Raw genomic sequence first — 17,204 nt, 5'->3', positions numbered from 1 at the left:
GACGCAGGCACCCTGTGGCCTACCCTCAGATAGAGTAGGTACCTGGGCCGATGTCTGGGGTAGACGATGGCGCGTTACACTATAGAGCGAGACGGCGCGAATAAGCATTCGTAGCACCACCTCTTCTTCTCTCCCTCCCCCCCCCTTCATTTTCACTCTCCCTCTCCCCGTCGCCCTAGTTTTTTTTTCCATCGTGTAGGTGAAGCCTGGCAAGGCAATGCCAGACCCAGCGCAGACAAACCGGCCGATACTTTACTTAGCACCTTACGACGGCGCGGCGGGCGCGCAGGCCCTCTCTTCCTTCGGTCGTTTCAGCCACGCCAACCTGCCGCATCGGGACCGTGAAACAAACACCACGCCCCCCCGGCCCGTCCTAAGTATATCCCCTGGTGTGTTTTACCGCCTCCTGCTCGACTTTCCCACTTCCCCGTCAGAGGTATTTACGTCAGGCACCCAAGTCTCAACCCACTTTACCTCGCCATGCCCTATCCCCCCTCGAGACCCGGGTGGGCAGCGTAGTTGCGGGTCGTTGGTCTGCCGCCCCGTCTGAAGATGCCTACAGCTAGCCGGGGAGAGGTGTATTATGTGGGATGTGTGAGCGAGGGGATTTCCGAACGTAGGCATTTCTGTATGCGGGTCTGCGCGCGAAGTTGCGCCTGGGATGGGGAACCCTAAACGTGGGCACGATAACCACCCGCAGGCAGAGAGCGCACGCCACGGGTTACAGACACACGCACAGAGACAGGCGGGCAGGAGGAGAGAGAGAGAGAGAGAGAGATCGGCGGCATGTCCGCTGTAACTTCGGCCGCTTGCTTGCACTCCCCACGCCCCCTCGTGTCGTACTTACGTGCCCAGTTGCGTGTGGTGCTGCGCGCGTCGTAGAACGCCTGTGCAGCCAACGATCCACGACATCGCCGTGTGCGTGTGCGCCGTTTGGTTGCGGGTCTAACCTGTCTGCGTAGAGATGGAGATAGGTGGGTTCGAGGCGGGTTGGGTAGGTAGGTAGGTAGACAGGTAGGTAGACAGGTAGTATGCCCGTCCGCCTGCATGCCCGCCATTGCGCTCGAATCGTCCCGAGTCCATGATGCCCCTCGCCTCGCACCAACGAACCAACCCAGCCGACCGTCCGTCATGCAGGTCGCTCCGCCGCACGGCACTGGACGACCAGGGGACAGGGGTGGGCGGCGAAGGAGGCGGAGGGGGAATGTTGGTTCGTGGAAAGCAGAAATTAGAAAAGAAACGAAAAAAAAAGGAAATAGAACGAGCGGAAGACGAGGGACATGGGATGGTTTCGGGCAATTAACCCACTTAGCCCTGTCAGAGCTACACGAGCGCGCCCTCCATCGTGTGTGTCGATCCGTTATACCTAAATGCGTCTGGCAAGGCGTCGATCCGCCGACATCTACCACGTCTCCGACTACCGACGCCCACAGGAAACCAAAACCAAATCCACCTTCTCCGTTGGGCAACTTGTTGTTGTTCTTGTTACGTCCAACGCCCCCCCGTCCCTCCTCATCTCAACTTATAAAGGAGCCCTCCTACCCCTCGTGCATCTTCCGAGACGACCTGCTTCCGTTAGTTAAGACAGCCACTACGGAAATAGGTAATAATATCTCCTTAGGACACGATCCAATCCCTGGCTCGCCCGCACGACGCAGGATCCCGTCTCCGTCCGCTCGCTCCCTTTATACATCTACATATACCCACCCGGCCTTACTTTCGTGTCAACGCTCATCCGTCTATACACCCTACCTACTCACTTATACACATTATCCTCACCCACGCCACTAGACGGGGGAAACACAAGAAGAGGAACAGGAATAGGCCAACAAGAAAGGAAAGAAACTCGAAAAGGAACCGAAAAAAGCCGGAGTCGTAATTACCACCACGATGGCGCCCATCCGCCTTCTCGCGCTGCCGGCCCTCGCCGCCGCCGCCGCCGCCCTCAACCTCGCCGAGTACGTGCCGTCCTGCGGCCAGCCGTGCCTCACCGCCACCATCGAGAGGAACTCCCTCTGCAACGTCGCCGACAACAAGTGCGTCTGCAGCGAAATCTATTCGCTCAAGCGCAACGGCGAGGCCTGCCTGCGCAGGGGCTGCTCCGTCGAGGACTATGGTCCGTTTTTCCTCCCTCGCTCCCTTGTCCCGTGCCCTTCTACCATAACGAGAGATGGGGAGGCGCTAACATGGTAACTAGGCGCCGTCATGACCGGCTTCGACAACTTCTGCGCCGCCGTCGCTGCTAACCCGCCAGCGGAGTCTACCCCTCAGCCTACTCCCGAGCCTACGCCTGAGCCCACGCCCACTCCGGAGCCGACCACGGAGCCCGCCCCTGGCACCACGGAAGCGCCGCCGCCGCCGCCAGAGCCGACGACCGCGACGACCGCGGCGCCGGAGCCGACGAGCGAGGCGCCCCCGCCTCCGCCGGCGTCGTCGTCGTACCCGGAGCAGTCCGCGCCCGAGAGCAGCAGCAGCAGCAGCACGGGCGAGTCCGCGACGTCGGAGACGACGGTGCCGGGAGCGCCCTCGTCGACGACCGAGGCCGAGCAGCCGCCGCCGCCAGCGACGACGGCGCCCACCTACCCGACGACTACGGGCAGCGTGAGCGCCCCGACCGGCGGCAACAGCACCGTGCCGCACAGCCCCTCGGGCCCGCAGTCGCAGCCCCAGTCGCCGGAGCAGCCCACCGCGCCCCAGGAGCAGCCCCCGCCGACCGAGACCCCGCTGCCGGCCGGCGCCGCCCGCATCTCCACGTCCGCCGGCGCGAGCGCCCTGCTGCTCGCCTGCGGGCTCGTGTTCCTCGGCTTGTAGACAGCAGGTCTCTCTCTCGCCCCAGGCTGTCGAGAGCCGGAATATATGCATATATCTATATATACCGACGCGTATATCGTCCGGCCATCCCATCACGAATGTCTCTTCTCTTTTTTTCTCACTCTTTCCTCCCGCCTTGTTCGGTTCGAAACGTACTGCTCGGGCCATGCTTGGTGGTGATGATGATGACGACGATGGCGGGGTGAGCGAGCTGGCTCGGTCCGCTCGCTCGCCCAGGTGTTTTTAATGATGTCGGCCGGCCGGGAAGGAGGAGCGCGAGAAGATATAGAAGAAAAAAAGATAAAATATCGCTTTGCCTACCCTACTTCTCCGCACCCTCTCCGGCTGGCTGGTGAACTGGGAGCTCGCTTCAGTTCGGAGATATATAAAAAAAACTTCTGTGTATATAGTTTTGAACCTCTAGATCGGTTGTCTGGGAAGGGGGTACATGAGCGCGGATCTTTGTATAGAGGCATTTCGGTGCATAGACATATTTTCTTCTTTATGCATACCTACCTTCTGTGTATATCTCTATGGTATCTGGCGCTTGTGCTCACGGGATACTGCCGGACTGGTGCCGCGTCTTCGTCGCAGGAATCAGATGTAGGCATGCCTACCCGTCTGATCTCGGCCTAACCCGCCCCAAATGGTGGGGGTGGATGCCTGCTCGATTTACTCCTCCCCTCTTGGGAACGACGACGAAAGGGCCATCTCGATGATCATTGTCGACTGACTCTTGAGACAAGGGTAGGTAATTAGGCGGTTCTCCTAGTTCCGCTACCCCTTTTGTGAAGTTCCGAGCAACGCCTGGAGGTAGATATGTGCGACGGCAAGGGGATAGGTACAGCGCAACTAGAAGGGGAGGGAGAGCAGATTTGGAAGGAGACGAGCGGGTTGGGCGAGTAATGCTGGAATTGACTGGGGATTTGATGGAGAAAGGCTCGGGCATTTGATCTCAGGTAAACGCCTCGCGGCTGGCACATCCCATTCCTAGACCTCGTTCCGTCACATGAAGTTCGGGGGCGTATACATCGGGACAAGTTGTTTCTGAGCTCGATGAGAGGGCGGGCAGTAGTGAGGCGTCTATCGCGCCTGATCGATTCGAACGGGAATACTAAACCTGAAGCGCATGTCCTGAGTCTGGCTTGATGCCATCGCGGTTGGTGACGCCAGTGGCATACAACCTCACAGCCTCGAGCTCCGAGACGCATTCGTCAGGCGGAGCGGCGAGAGGAGGCGTACGTTTCTGAGCCCGATCGGTGATGCAACAGGCTTGCAGTGATACTGAGGAAGTGCTACGTTGAGTTGCGGCGATTCAACATCATCCCCCTCAACAGTAAAGGGGGCAATCCCTTGATAGCAAGAGACATCCGATAGGAGCTACCTCAGCCCCTCCGACCAGGGAGCTTCAACGCTTGATGTAGGTAGGTACCCTCGATCTCCTCTCCGTTGGTTGGTGCATCTCATGGAAACTTCGAGGCGCCTCAGGTAGGTTGAGGTGTAGCACAGGCAGGGTACTCGCGGCAGCCTATCGAGGAATTCTCCGTGCCGATTCTCTGAGAACGGAGTTAGGTAGTTACCTAGCAGGTGCCTGATCCTCGCCACTCCGTCTCACTCACAGCGTAGGGAGCGGTTCGGAGTCTCATCCAACCCCAGGGTAGCATCCTCTGCGGACGCGAGCTGCCCTTTTCCTCCCGCCACCTGCTCGGTTCTTGCTGCTTACTCCTCAACGGTCCCGATGGCATCCAATTGCCTCCGGGGCCCGAGTCTCACCGAATCTGACGCGCTGGCCGACTTCCGGTGGGCGAGGACGTCTCTACCGCGAGGACGATGATAGGTGGGTACGTAGTGCGCGCGCACGGGCTACGGGCGTGGAAGTGCGATAGTAGCGGGAGCTTAAGTAGGTAGGCCTACTCATACTGCTCAACGCACAGGATGTAGGTATTGTCGTATGCCCTCCCCGATACGGGTACTAGCCGTGTAGGGAATTCGTCATTCGCCCAGTTGGGGAACGACGGCGCCCGGTTGGGGAACAGGTCCCAGGGTGGGCGGGCGATGGGCCTGGGGGTGGATGGTAATCGGATGCGTGGCCGAGCAGGGATTCTGTCGTTCGGGTCAGCCAATTTCCCTCCTGGAGTTTTAATTGGTCAGATGTGACTGGTCCAGCCTTCACAGGGTTACGTTAAGATTTCCCACTGATTCCCGTCGCGCCGGCGCCCACGTCCTCCTCCTCTCTCGGTACCCAACCTGCCTCCACGTACTCGTTGCTGCTCTGTCTCGGACAGATGAATCTAGGGGCTCGAGCTGGTCTCGTCCCGTCACATTGCGGGCTATCCTACCTACTCATAGACGTCCAATGCGATGAACGCCTGCGTGTACGCCTGGGGAGGCAGGTCAAGATCTGGGCGGTTCGTGACGAGGTGGAACGGCCCGGATAGGTGGCTTGTTGGTTAATTTCACACGACACACACGCAAAAAGGGGCGGAGAGGAGGAGGGGGGGTTGTGAGGTGTTGGCTGGGTGGGAACCGCGAAATTTCCACCCTGACGAATCTTTAAAGATCCCTTGGCCGACCCGCATTGATGTCTAACATACCTAGGTACGTAGGAAGATACCTAATCCCATACCTTGCGGCGACGATATCTACCTGCCCTGCCTCTCTACCTTGGAAGCCAAACCCGCAACCTGCTTTGCCGGCAACTCTTCTCCCTCTTCTCCCTCTACGCCGCTCAGTCCTTGTTGAAGGTGCGTGTAGCTAATCCCAACTGTTAAATCGGTGTCAGGGGCCGCGGCTGGCTGACCTACCTATGCATAGCTGACTGAAGATTATTTAGCTGTCGTGATCGCGCTCACTCGCCGCAAATACCCACCAATTCCTCGTCCCATTTTCCTATCACTACTATATATCCGCCCAGACATACCTGCGTGCATCTACACGTACCTTAACACGTCTAACCTAATAGCCGCCTACCTAGCCTACCTTCCATTACGTATATAGGTATGTACCATCCCCATGCCGGTGCTTATTTACCTCCTCATTGATTTTTATTATCGTTACTATTATTATTATTATTTCAGGATTGTGTCTTAATGAATCGTCAATTTCGCTAGGACGATATTGGCTCTTTTTGCCTGTTGCGCGCCGCTGTCACGCCTATCCCACCTAATAGTTGGTTCCCCCCCGCCTCCTCCATCCTTCTAGGCTTGGAGTACCTCCTGAAGCTCGACATTGTCCGCCTTTCGTGCTGACCTCGTCCTCCTCTTGTCTCAGCACCAATACATCACCCTCCTTCTACCGCGATTCTCTGGCGGCACAAAGGTGCGTCGGAAGCGTCTGTCCCACTAGCGAGGTCCTGCTGCTGGAGTCTTTCCATCTCGTCATTATTTCCCAACGAACGGTCCCACGAACCCGGCAGCTCGGCGAGATCCTTGGCTTACCCGATATTTCTACCTACCTAGCCTCCTCTCCCGTCGCCGAATCCGCTCTACGATATTCCCAACCGGATGACTTGAAATCCAACTACTCCTGACAGTTTCACCTCCGAAATGTCTGTGCCATCCAACGGGGTGTCCAATGGCTTTCACAAAGAGATGGACAAGGTATCCCTGAACGGCGACGTCGACGCGCCCGCCTTGGCAGAAGAGAAGCCGGTGAGGAGGACCGCGTCGAACCGTAAGAACTCGAGCCCCATGATGCCCGCCTTCATGGTTTCGGCGCCTGGCAAAGTCATCGTCTTCGGCGAGCATTCCGTGGTCCACGGCAAGGTATGAATGATACCATGGCCCCTCTCCTACGGGCATCGGCTCACCAGTTCGCAGGCAGCTATCGCCGCCTCCATCTCGCTCCGTTCTTACCTGCTCGTCACGCACCTATCCAAGGCCAGACGCACCGTGACCCTTCAATTCCCCGATATCGACCTCGTCCATACTTGGGACATTGACCAATTGCCCTGGGACAAGTTCTCGCACCCGTCTAATAAGAAATACTACTACGACCTAGTCACGTCCCTCGACACCGATCTGTTGAAGGCTATACAACCGCATCTGGTGCACATCTCGCCAAATAAACCCGACGCTGAGCGCAAGATACACCAGAACTCGGCCGCGTCGTTTCTCTACTTGTTCTTGTCGCTAGGGTCGCAGAAATCGCCAGGCTTCAGGTACACGCTCCGATCTACTATACCGATCGGGGCTGGGCTTGGTAGTAGCGCGTCAATTGCCGTCTGCTTGGCTACTGCCATGCTGCTGCAGATCCGTACCCTGTCGGGTCCGCATCCGGACCAGCCCTCGGAAGAGGCACGCCTGCAAGTGGAGAGGATTAACAGATGGGCATTCGTAGCCGAGATGTGCATACACGGAAATCCTTCCGGGGTGGACAATACTGTAGCGACCCAAGGGAAGGCCGTCGTATTTCAGCGAACCGACTACCAGAAACCGCCGAACGTAACGCCGCTGTGGGATTTCCCCGAGTTACCGTTACTCTTGGTAGACACGAGAACGCCCAAGTCTACGAACGTGCAGGTGGCCAAGGTGGCGAAGCTGAAAAACACGCATCCAAAGCTGGTGGGAACCATCATGGACGCCATGGATCAAATAACTAGAAGTGCGGAGAGCCTAATCGAGGAGGAGTACTTCGACAACGAGGACCCAGAGAGCCTACGGCGGCTGGGAGAGCTAATGACCATCAACCACGGCCTGTTGACCGCCTTGGGTGTCTCGCATCCTCGCCTCGACCGGATACGCGAGTTGGTAGATCACGAGGGGGTCGGGTGGTCGAAGCTCACGGGCGCGGGAGGCGGCGGATGTTCAATTACGCTGATGAAGCCGGGCGTGCCTCAGGACAAGGTGGACCGACTCGAGCGCCAGTTGGAGAAGGAGGGCTACTGGAAGTTCATGACCACGCTCGGCGGGGACGGTGTCGGCGTGCTGTGGCCAGCGGTGCTGAAGAATGGCCTAGACGAGGACGAGGAGGGCGGCATGGAGATTGACCTCGAGAAATTTCTGAACGCGCCCGGTAACGACGGCGTAGAGAAGCTCGTCGGCGTCTCCGGCGGAAGCGGGGAGAGGGAGGGATGGAAGTTCTGGCGTGTCGAGAGTCAGTGAAGGGTGCGCGTCGAGGGAAGGGGGCGGCTCGGCACTATGCCGTTTTATCTGATTGATCGCTGTCTAAAGCATAGTGCTGTCGGATGCTGTGAGGAATGCGAGGTGCGAGTCGACGGTGCGATCAGAGTTTCCTGGTCGAGGAGGATGGGTGTGGAGGCCTAATTCGAGTGAGGAGGTACCTAATTACGAAGAGTCCTGGGGCACCAAACGGTCGCTGTTTATATAGGTGAGGTACCCACCTACCTCAATAGTCAACCCCCGACAAATCTTACTATCCAAATCCGTTTCTGGTGTTTGGAACCTGAGCTGTCGCTGCTTTAACCTGAGCTAGAGGTGATCTAGGGAGGTGAGCAAGGTGATCAGAGCCTGACCTGAGTGGTGGCTTGGCACCGTTTCATGCTCCTGCTTAGGCTAACCATACAGTTGCCGACCTGGACTGCAATTCTGGGTGCCAGTGTCCCGGCACATGGCCAGCTCCTCGGCCGCGGGCATGACGGTGTTCACACCGTATACAACTACGGAGTACATACTTACTTTGATACCCACAGCTTGCTCCGTCTGGCCTATCGCAAACCCGTCCCAGAGTCTCTAGTCATTAAATAACGGAACAGTCCTGTTATCTGCCTTACGCTTATTACTTTGTCGAGGAGCTTCCCCTTCGTAATGCCACGATTGATTGTGGTGGGAGGAACGATCCATTCGCCGTAGCCATCAGCTATAGTGGCTTAATAAGGGACCTTCCTAAGACTACGTAAGGTCAGATATTCAAAGTCGGCAATCGTAGTATTCGCGGGACTTTCCATCTACGCCGTCATAGTCGAGATGTTTTTCTCCAGGAGAGGAAACTTAATTATTAGTAATAAAACAGCACTAAGTTAGGGTACCACTCTGCGAGCCACCCCTTCGCGAGCCGGGTATTTTATATTGTAGTGGTGCGGTGGGACTAGGCCACGTAGCCTTTCAGATGTGTATTTATATGGGCCTCGCACTCATATTTTCTTCATCACAACCTACAGCTATTCACTCGTTTCTTGAACTGCCTTTTCTCGCCATCTCTATCTCACCTTCCTAGTCTTTCCCTGACTGCCGTTTTCACCTGGCCGATCAACTGATCAGCTGTTTACAGCTGTGATCTAGTTCAATCGGCACTGGGCCAGTTGTTGGCAGTTGGGCAGTCTTGCACTCGTCTCTATCACAGCGTGCCCACGCTGCTCCTGTTCATTATCCCTTAATCCAAATAAGCCAAAGACACAGCATACTCTTAAGGTAGTTTACAAACCCAGTGCGGTGCTAATAATAATAAACTTAATTGCAACTCTTACTTAGGAAATACCAACCCCTTCAATTCAAAAATGACAATACAGACAAGATAAACACGATCGCAGCACCTCAAACCATATAACCATACATTCTAAATACCAAGTAAATCCTAGACGGGATGGGTAATCAGTGTTACTCCCGGGGCACTCCTATTTGCTATCACCAAGTTAGAGGACACGCGGGTTGGGTTGAAGTTGGTTTATAGAAGACGGCACTTACCTCGGAAGGAATCCCGCCAAATTCTTCACTGCTCAGTTGACCTCTTGCTGTACCAGCGTCCGTCGCAGAATTTAAGATAGACACCAGACCCGTCTGACGCCCTGTGTCGAACTTCACTTACGCCAGTATAACACTGGCCACATGCCCTATACTCTCTCCCGTCCCGGCTGGCAGTTTCGTTAGTTATGTGAGACTATGGCCCGCGATAACAAGAGAAGCCCTAACCAGCCATATTCTCGTCGAAGATAACAGCGACTTCCGGTAGTCTTCCAATGATTCCCGGAGGTGGGACAGATGTAACGAACGATATTACACATTCTTCCGAGCTACGGGGGCGCAGCGTTTCAAGAGTCGCAAAGTGCAGGCCGGAAGTATATCGAATTGGCAAGGCAAACACAACGACTGACAGGTGCTGGAATGTAGAACTAATCCGGTTGTTCGGTAATGATTGGGAGAAGAGTTGTGTACACAATTCTGGGAGTGGAACATATGATTTGAAGGAGACGTAGCACCCGTATTTATAATTCATCACCATCTTCCACACCCCCTTTCGGGGCGCTTAGACATGGCTGGAAGAAGGAATTCGTCTTGATGGTTCCAGTTCGACACCTAGCCGCCGCGATGCACCTGCCAAGTGTTAAAGAGTTTCAATCACGGTTGAAATGACAGGTCTCGTTTCCAATTATCAACACGGAAAAGAGTGACCACGAGGGTGAGGATGGGCGCCAACTAAGCCGAATAGATCCAAACTCGGAGCATATTGTGTACTCGTAAGCGCTCTATGGAGGTTCAGCTTTGGGTCTGTTGGTGTCTTGCTACTTAGAGAACGTGCCCCCTCAACCAGACACTTGATTTTAGGCGCCTGCATGCGGCGGCTCTGAGATGGCCAGGGTCCCGGGCTTAGACATAGATATGTGGGGCCAGATATTGGCCGGGTCATGGCCAGATATGGCACAGCGAATTTCAAGGTTGCCATTGGTCCAATTCTAGTTGCGTTGTTAGATTCATTTGTAACCGATATAAATCTAGTTGTGGCCAACCTAGGTAATCCGGCCCCCCACTGGCACCTCGGGCTGTGTGCGGCTCAAATGCCAAGACGCACCCTTCTTTCGGCGCTTATCAAGTCAAAACAAAGGCTTCTCACAGAACACAAGGCAAACAGAAGACTGAGGCTGTTGGTTGTCAAAATCTATCTGCAAGGTTCTGTCTTGTATGTGTGACGATATCGAGAGGAAAAGGCTGAGCGGATCTAATAAGATGGAGGTGGGGTCGGAGCACCTAGTCACATCTAATTATATGCAGTGATGCACATACATGGCCTCTGAACTCGACCCGCTACTGCTGTTCGTCGCGGCGGTTTGGGCAGATACGCCTCCCTACATCAGGGGCTCAAGAGAGGAAACTGGATTCCAAGCCAGGCGACGGGTGTGCAGACGGACAATACAAGCCGGATCCTTCCGCAACCAGCAGCACAACGGGCATCGGCGAACAGGACCACCTAGGTAGCTCGCAATACAGCACCCTCCATAAGTGCAGAATCGAGGCGGGCAAGGTCTTCGGCAGCGTCCATGGCAGGGATGGTATGTTTTATAACCTTGTCGTTGCGGAGAGAAGGACACATGGAGGTCAGCAGATGCAGCCAAGAACAAAGAAATATTCCCTACCTAGGTAGTTCCGCTGCAGCCCAACCAGAGCTCTATGACTAGGTGAATATCAAGCCAAACTTGAGAAGGGTAGGGAATGTTAGAAAGGGGACGGTCTCGCTCAATCGGTCTTCCAAGTCCGAGCCGTTGGGTCCCGGATCCTTCTGGGATTCTACCTGAGGCGCGACTCTAACTTCAATCTGCTATGAAAGGTGGGCTCGTAATGTTTGGCTAAGACCTATACTGCTGCAGGGTTTTTGGGATTCAATGCTAAAATAATACTCAACTTCTCCACAAGCGTTCTGAACTCAACAGACGGGGAGGGGACGCCAACCCGTACTAAGGTAATATCTAATGTTAAGAGACAGGTTAAGAGAGCAGGTAAATAAACCACTTAGAGAGATAAGTTGGCAATAAAATCGGCTCATTGAAAAAACCCCCATATAAAAAATTTCAAATTTTTATGAATTGTTCGATTTTTGCAGGACCTTGACATAGTACGACTCTTTAGAAAAGAATATGGAATTCTTATCTACTGCTCAGAATGCCATTGACTTATATGATAGCTTTGTCTACTTCGATTTCCTGCGTACCGATTGTTTTCTCTAATTTCTTCTCACTCCTTTCTCTCGTCTATGACACTGGGCCTTGGTTATGGGCCAGCGTTCCGCTAGCGGCCAACCGGACAGGCATCGCCTCCGCGTAACCCAGAGATAGGTATAACGCTCACTTTGTCGCTGTCATTGGCAACCATCACATCCTGGACGGTGTTAGTTGGTGGACTTGTTAAGCTTCGGGGTTCGGTCTCACCGATCGAGTGGTCTTAGTCCAAGAAGGACCATTCCGTTGTGAAGGACCTGGCGAGCAGCCTGGTACAATGCTGCTCGGGCAATCGAGACAGCACGACCTTCTGGAGGATTCACGACCCTTAGATGGTCGTAGCTCGAACTTAGCTCATGGGTTAGTTTGAACAGGTACATCAGGATCGTGGTTGGCTCCAGTGTTTTTTGTGCTTGATGCACCATGTCAGGAAATCGGGCCATGGCTCGGAGCATACTGATGGCATGAGGGGATTGGGCGAGAAGGGAAAAATCAGCGCCGAGCATCTCGTCGCGCGTGATGTCCACTTTGCGGAAGATGGAGCTCAATCTTGCATGGGCATACTGAAGATACGGTCCCGTATCTCCCTCGAATGAAGTCATTCGTTCGAGGCTGAATTCGTAGTTGTTAATCCTCTTCCCGGACATATCCTGAACCATGATAGCAGATAGACCAAGAAGTTCGGCTGTTCGAGTAGGATCTTCCACCTGGCTGTATTTCGTCTCGTTACGACGCATGACATCGTGCATGAAGTCACCAACATCCGCAAGGATGTCGTCTAAAAACTTGACGTTTCCTTTTCGAGTAGACATACCCATAACCTGTGTAGCTTTCATGTCAGGCAGGTCAAGACGTAGGAAGGGGTTCAACACACCTTCCCAAAGGTAATATGCTTCATCCTTTTCGACAGTGTGGCGTATCCCTCGCCCATCAGATCCAGAATCTTGAACAAGCGGTTCAAATGTGTCTCTTGCTCACTCATGACAACATAGAGCAGTTCATCGAAATGATATGTATCTTCTCTTTGAATAGCAGCACCGACATCCCGAAGAAGGTAATTCGATGTCCCGTTTCGGTTCCGGACGACAGCCACGCCCAGCTTCTTTGCACCGTGCTTTTTGAAGTCGACAATCGATGCGCCCTCGTCGCTCTCGAGAACACCACGCTCCCTAAGGATCTCTTCAGCCTTCTTCATAGTCTCCTGCTTTACCTGGGACTCTCCAGAGTAATCCGTGAAACGGATGTTCAGACGTGCGTACGTCTCGTTGTACCTCTCGATACTCAGATCTCGAAATCGCCGCCACAGCTGCAGAGCCTCTTCGTCACCATCTTCCATCCGTTTGAAGTAGGCCTTCGCCTCACCAAGAAGTCCTCTTGATTCCAGCTCAGAGGTGTCTTCCCCGCGTTTGCCAGCAGCTTTGAACTCATCCTCTTCAGGTTGGAAATCGGCACTGATCTTGACATAGATGTCGAATAGGTGGCCAATGGGGTCCTTCGCAAAAGCATCTTCATCGCCGTAGCGCTTCCAGCCACAAGCCAGGAGGCCATATTGCCGACCCCAGTCGCCAAGGTAGTTCATACGAACGACTTTATAACCCGAACGCTCATATAGATTTGACAAAAAGCCACCGATGATCGTGCTCCGTAAATGGCCAGCGTGGAATTTCTTGGCAATATTCGGGCTCGAGAACTCAACGATCACGGTTTTTTGCCCTGAATCTGGATTCAGAGGGTCTCGGAGGCCAAGATTCGGATTAAAGCCGTAGGCTTCTTGTTGCTGAAGAATAAGCGGAACAAGAGTGGATGTAAGTTCGGTGGGGGTGAAGAAGAACTTGATGGAGATGCCGTCGGCAATGGGAGCTTTCACTTTCGCGCCCTCGTGTGATTCGAACTAGACCATATCAGCCACGCCATCCAGCGTCGAGTTTACAGCAGCATACCTCTGCGACTATCTTCTTGGCCAACTCAGCAGGAGCAACACCCTTCATGCGAAGGCGCGGAACGACCAATACCAAATCACCGTTATCCAAATTCGTGGTCCGGTCGAGGCCGCTGAGTGCTAAGCTCTTATCTATATGGGAGATTCGTGAAAGTTCCTCAGCAATGGCAACGCGGAACCGATCCAGCGGATTGAGGTCCGGGAAAAAGCTGCGGTCGGCAGACTGCAGTCCCTGTGAAGGGATAGCGGGAACTTGGGGCGCCATGACCCCGAATGCTTCATACGGGAAGTAATCCAGATGCGGCGAGATATGGAAAGATTGAAAAGCCTCAGTAATGGGCTAATAAGTTCTCTGGTTAAGCGAATACCGAGAGGCAGTAATTTACTTGTCTCGTCTGGCTGCCCTTTTCCGTGCCCGCAATTCAGGCGCATTCTGATGCCACGACATGTGCCTCCGCAGTTGCACCTGCCCCTCCAAGCCCTAGGATGCAAGGCGGGAGCGGGCGGGTCAGATTTTGCGGCATTCCTGACGCCGGGGTACCTACGCAAGTACCCCTCCGCCCATTTTCGCTCTCTTGGGTACCTATCGATAGATAAAGAGCCCGATGGAACCAGTAGGTACCTACCAACACGCTCCTCTCTCGACGTGCCCTGTATTTAAACCCCGCCGTCCGTCCTCAACCGCCTCAACCAGTCCCTCTCGCTATGCCTCCTAAGAATAAAGGGGGCTCGCGGGGCAAAGCTGCCGAACGTAGGTTATGACTGACGCCATCGTACGGAAGCTCATGGCTGTTCCCTTGATTCCGCTGCGCCGGCTGTGGCTAACGTGGTATCCGACTTTCCAGCTAAGCAAGAGGAGCCCAAGAAACCGCAGACTGTCCGAGAACTCGAGTGGCAGCGGTACTATGCTACAAACCCCTACCAGAAGGCCTACGAAGAGCACGGTCTCAGTGGCATGACCCCGGCTGACCGACAAGCCTACTGCGACCAAGAGTATCTGAAACCGGGGAGGGTAAAGACGCTCTCGAACAAAGCCCAGAGGGAGTTTTGGAAGCGGGTGAACGAGGCCAACATTCCCTTTCGCAGCCTGCCCCGGCCGAGCGACGACCAGTGGGGCCGCGACAAGAACGGCCGAGACATCGGGGATTACACCCTCGAGGAGTACGCTGCGTACGGAGAAAAGAAAGACAGATACCTGCGCTTGTTCTACGACAGCATATTCTTCAAATCCAGCAACGCGAGGGCCTACGACGCTCCACGACGCGACGGCGCGCATCCTATATACACCTGCTCGGACGAACAATTGGACGTCGAAAGGGCCAGGCGACAAGAGATGGCCGAGTTAAAGAGAGAACTCTACGGGCAGAGGCTGAGTCCGTATTCGCTGGATCCCGACTGGGACGATGTCACGCCTATACCCCAGTCAGAGCCCGAGGGAGCTCTCGCAGCGATAGCGTATCCCGAGGACTACGCCGAGGGTACGTTTCTGGCATCTCTGCCTGCCTTGCTCTCGCTACTCACGCGTCTTTAGCAATGGGTTACCTCCGCGCTGTAATGGCGTCCAAGGAACACACGCCACGCTGCCTGAGACTCACCGAAGATATCATAGCGAAAAACCCCGCCCACTACACCGTCTGGCTCTACCGATTCGCCATCATACAGCATCTCAATATTTCGATTCCGGACGAGATCGAGTGGCTGAACGACGTCTCGCTCAACTACATCAAGAACTACCAGATTTGGAACCACCGACAGCTGCTAATGGACCACTACTACCCGACCATCGCGACGTCGGCCTCGGATGTGGCTGCACTTGCAGAGAGCGAGCGGGCGTTCATGACGCGCATGCTGGCGCTAGACGCAAAGAACTACCACGTTTGGACATTCCGGCAGTACCTCGTGCGCAAGTTGGGGATGTGGGGCGACGTCGAGCGGCAGAGCACCGAGAGCCTGATCCACCTCGACGTGCGCAATAATTCGGCGTGGTCTCACCGTTTCTTCGTCGTCTTCTCGGACCCGGCCTACACGACGCCCGGCTCCCACGCGACGGAGCACGACCCGAAGGTGCCGGCAGACGTCGTCGACCGCGAGATCGCATACACACAGGACAAGATCATGCTGGCGCCGCAGAACCAGAGCCCGTGGAACTATCTGCGGGGCGTGCTGATCAAGGGCGGGAGGAAGCTCGGCACCGCGAGGGAGTTCAGCGGCCATTTCGTCAAGAACCTGGGTGACGACAACGCCGAGGAGGTGCGCAGCTCCCACGCGCTCGACCTCCTAGCTGACATCTACAAGGAGGCCGGCGAGAAGGAGCAGGCGTTGCTATGCCTGACGAGACTGTCGTTCAAGTGGGACCGCATCCGCCGGGGCTACTGGGAATATAGGAAAGGCTTGCTCGACCAATCCTGAAAGGGGTAGAAATAAAGGAGGGGGAGCAAACGCTTCCGATTTGGAAAGGCAACCTCCGATCGCGTGGATAGCAGGGCCCCCGTACATGGTTGTATGTGTTGTATACATATACATATGATGGATTGGCCGGTTGGTTCTGCGGACGCAGCCATGTAGGTCCATAGGTTTGCAAATCTGACGATACCTAGATCCCCGCGAAGCTGCCTGCCCGGGACGCGGTGCCTAATGATTTATTCCTACGCGCGCGTCGACGACATGCCCCGATTGCCACGCCGAGATCCGGCGCGGCGAGATGGGCTAGGGGAGTATCTATACGGATACGTGGCCCTGGCGAAGAAAGCTACAATGGTTCACGAACGCAGCGCACAGCTGGTCAACTACATAATACATCCATGTGTCGCGCTGTAGGAGGCGATGCTTCGGTGTGGCAAGGCGTAATGATGCTCATCTATCTAGTATTTTATTAGCGGCTCTCCTTCGATAATGTACGCACGTTAGCACCGACGAAAAGAAAGATAAATCATCTTCTATCGCCTTTTTTTTTGGCGGGCTGGTCTGGTCTGGGTGCGATTCTGGAAGAGGGCTCAGCTGCTCGTCTGTCCATACGATCTCGGGTTCGTAAAGCGCTTACTATTATTATCGTTACCAGATACCTAGCCGTAGGAGCCTTACCGAGTGGATGGGTGGATGGAATATGGATGGAATATACCTACCTGCCTCTAAATATAGGGGCTGAGGTAAAATTCCTTGATGCATATCGAGGTAACGATAAGCTGCCATCTACGTAGGGTACATGGGGAGGTATAGATATATCGATGGTATGTATGTACGGATGCATATGCACTACGCAGATCGTCTTATGCTTGCTTCCTTTAGCGCTCGTGGCTCACCCTCACTTGAATTTACATAACTACCTACCTAGTATACTCATAGATGCTGGATCTACCCCCAGCTGGCCCTACTAAGCCTTATGGTAAGTATCCATATATGTCAGCTGCTTGATTTCGTTTGTCTGCGAAATATTAGAATGGTTAGGCGCCCCTGGTCTATCCATGTATGGATCTCACCCCCTGTCTTCCTAAACGACGCCTCCTGGGCCAAGGATCGGCTTGGCGAAGGGTCTCTCGCCCACCCTGGCGTCTAACCATTATAGCGAGGGGA

At 54.7% G+C, this 17,204-nt stretch overlaps 5 protein-coding genes across 5 annotated transcripts; 4 read left to right on the top strand and 1 right to left on the bottom strand.

The window, feature by feature from the left end:
- Positions 1-798: 798 nt before the first annotated feature.
- GGS23DRAFT_169924 (uncharacterized protein) lies at positions 799-1,992 on the top strand. The gene has a single exon (XM_051511547.1). It carries the CDS (start codon positions 1,048-1,050, stop codon positions 1,789-1,791), a length of 744 nt encoding a protein of 247 aa, XP_051376015.1. The 5' UTR covers positions 799-1,047; the 3' UTR covers positions 1,792-1,992.
- GGS23DRAFT_169701 (uncharacterized protein) lies at positions 1,669-3,162 on the top strand. The gene is made up of 2 exons (XM_051511546.1): positions 1,669-2,116; positions 2,198-3,162. The coding sequence occupies exons 1-2, from the start codon at positions 1,891-1,893 to the stop codon at positions 2,809-2,811; spliced, it is 840 nt and encodes a 279-aa protein (XP_051376014.1). The 5' UTR covers positions 1,669-1,890; the 3' UTR covers positions 2,812-3,162.
- Positions 3,163-5,642: 2,480 nt separating this feature from the next.
- Positions 5,643-8,236, top strand: GGS23DRAFT_547722 (mevalonate kinase). Its single transcript, XM_051515107.1, has 4 exons — positions 5,643-5,808; positions 5,922-5,979; positions 6,082-6,575; positions 6,630-8,236. Exons 3-4 carry the CDS (start codon positions 6,357-6,359, stop codon positions 7,911-7,913), a joined length of 1,503 nt encoding a protein of 500 aa, XP_051376013.1. The 5' UTR covers positions 5,643-5,808; positions 5,922-5,979; positions 6,082-6,356; the 3' UTR covers positions 7,914-8,236.
- Positions 8,237-11,159: 2,923 nt separating this feature from the next.
- On the bottom strand, positions 11,160-14,097 carry GGS23DRAFT_547712 (arginyl-tRNA synthetase). The gene is made up of 4 exons (XM_051515106.1): positions 13,636-14,097; positions 12,570-13,586; positions 11,906-12,516; positions 11,160-11,855 (listed from the first exon to the last, which is right to left on the bottom strand). Exons 1-4 carry the CDS (start codon positions 13,897-13,899, stop codon positions 11,849-11,851), a joined length of 1,899 nt encoding a protein of 632 aa, XP_051376012.1. The 5' UTR covers positions 13,900-14,097; the 3' UTR covers positions 11,160-11,848.
- A 242-nt stretch (positions 14,098-14,339) lies between these two features.
- On the top strand, positions 14,340-16,043 carry GGS23DRAFT_592627 (protein prenylyltransferase; the record flags this gene model as incomplete). Its single annotated transcript, XM_051517906.1, has 3 exons — positions 14,340-14,385; positions 14,480-15,112; positions 15,166-16,043. 3 exons carry the CDS (start codon positions 14,340-14,342, stop codon positions 16,041-16,043), a joined length of 1,557 nt encoding a protein of 518 aa, XP_051376011.1.
- Between the last annotated feature and the right edge of the window lie 1,161 nt (positions 16,044-17,204).

This window comes from Durotheca rogersii (genome assembly GCF_024521655.1).
Source record: "Durotheca rogersii strain YMJ 92031201 chromosome Unknown GGS23scaffold_2, whole genome shotgun sequence".
Classification (NCBI taxonomy): Eukaryota; Fungi; Ascomycota; class Sordariomycetes; order Xylariales; family Xylariaceae; genus Durotheca; species Durotheca rogersii.
Note: the sequence above shows the minus strand (reverse complement) of the source record. Positions and strands in the feature narration are given on the sequence as shown.

What these genes read in the sequence shown, in the direction of transcription:
- GGS23DRAFT_169924 (XM_051511547.1), top strand. Translation starts at nt 1,048, where the DNA reads ATGCCCGCCATTGCGCTCGAATCGTCCCGAGTCCATGATGCCCCTCGC.
- GGS23DRAFT_169701 (XM_051511546.1), top strand. Translation starts at nt 1,891, where the DNA reads ATGGCGCCCATCCGCCTTCTCGCGCTGCCGGCCCTCGCCGCCGCCGCC. An exon ending in CTGCTCCGTCGAGGACTATG is followed by an intron (nt 2,117 to 2,197) that starts GTCCGTTTTTCC and finishes CATGGTAACTAG; the next exon opens with GCGCCGTCATGACCGGCTTC.
- GGS23DRAFT_547722 (XM_051515107.1), top strand. Translation starts at nt 6,357, where the DNA reads ATGTCTGTGCCATCCAACGGGGTGTCCAATGGCTTTCACAAAGAGATG. An exon ending in ATTCCGTGGTCCACGGCAAG is followed by an intron (nt 6,576 to 6,629) that starts GTATGAATGATA and finishes ACCAGTTCGCAG; the next exon opens with GCAGCTATCGCCGCCTCCAT.
- GGS23DRAFT_547712 (XM_051515106.1), bottom strand. Translation starts at nt 13,899, where the DNA reads ATGGCGCCCCAAGTTCCCGCTATCCCTTCACAGGGACTGCAGTCTGCC. An exon ending in CCAAGAAGATAGTCGCAGAG is followed by an intron (nt 13,587 to 13,635) that starts GTATGCTGCTGT and finishes GATATGGTCTAG; the next exon opens with TTCGAATCACACGAGGGCGC. An exon ending in AGCATATTACCTTTGGGAAG is followed by an intron (nt 12,517 to 12,569) that starts GTGTGTTGAACC and finishes AAAGCTACACAG; the next exon opens with GTTATGGGTATGTCTACTCG.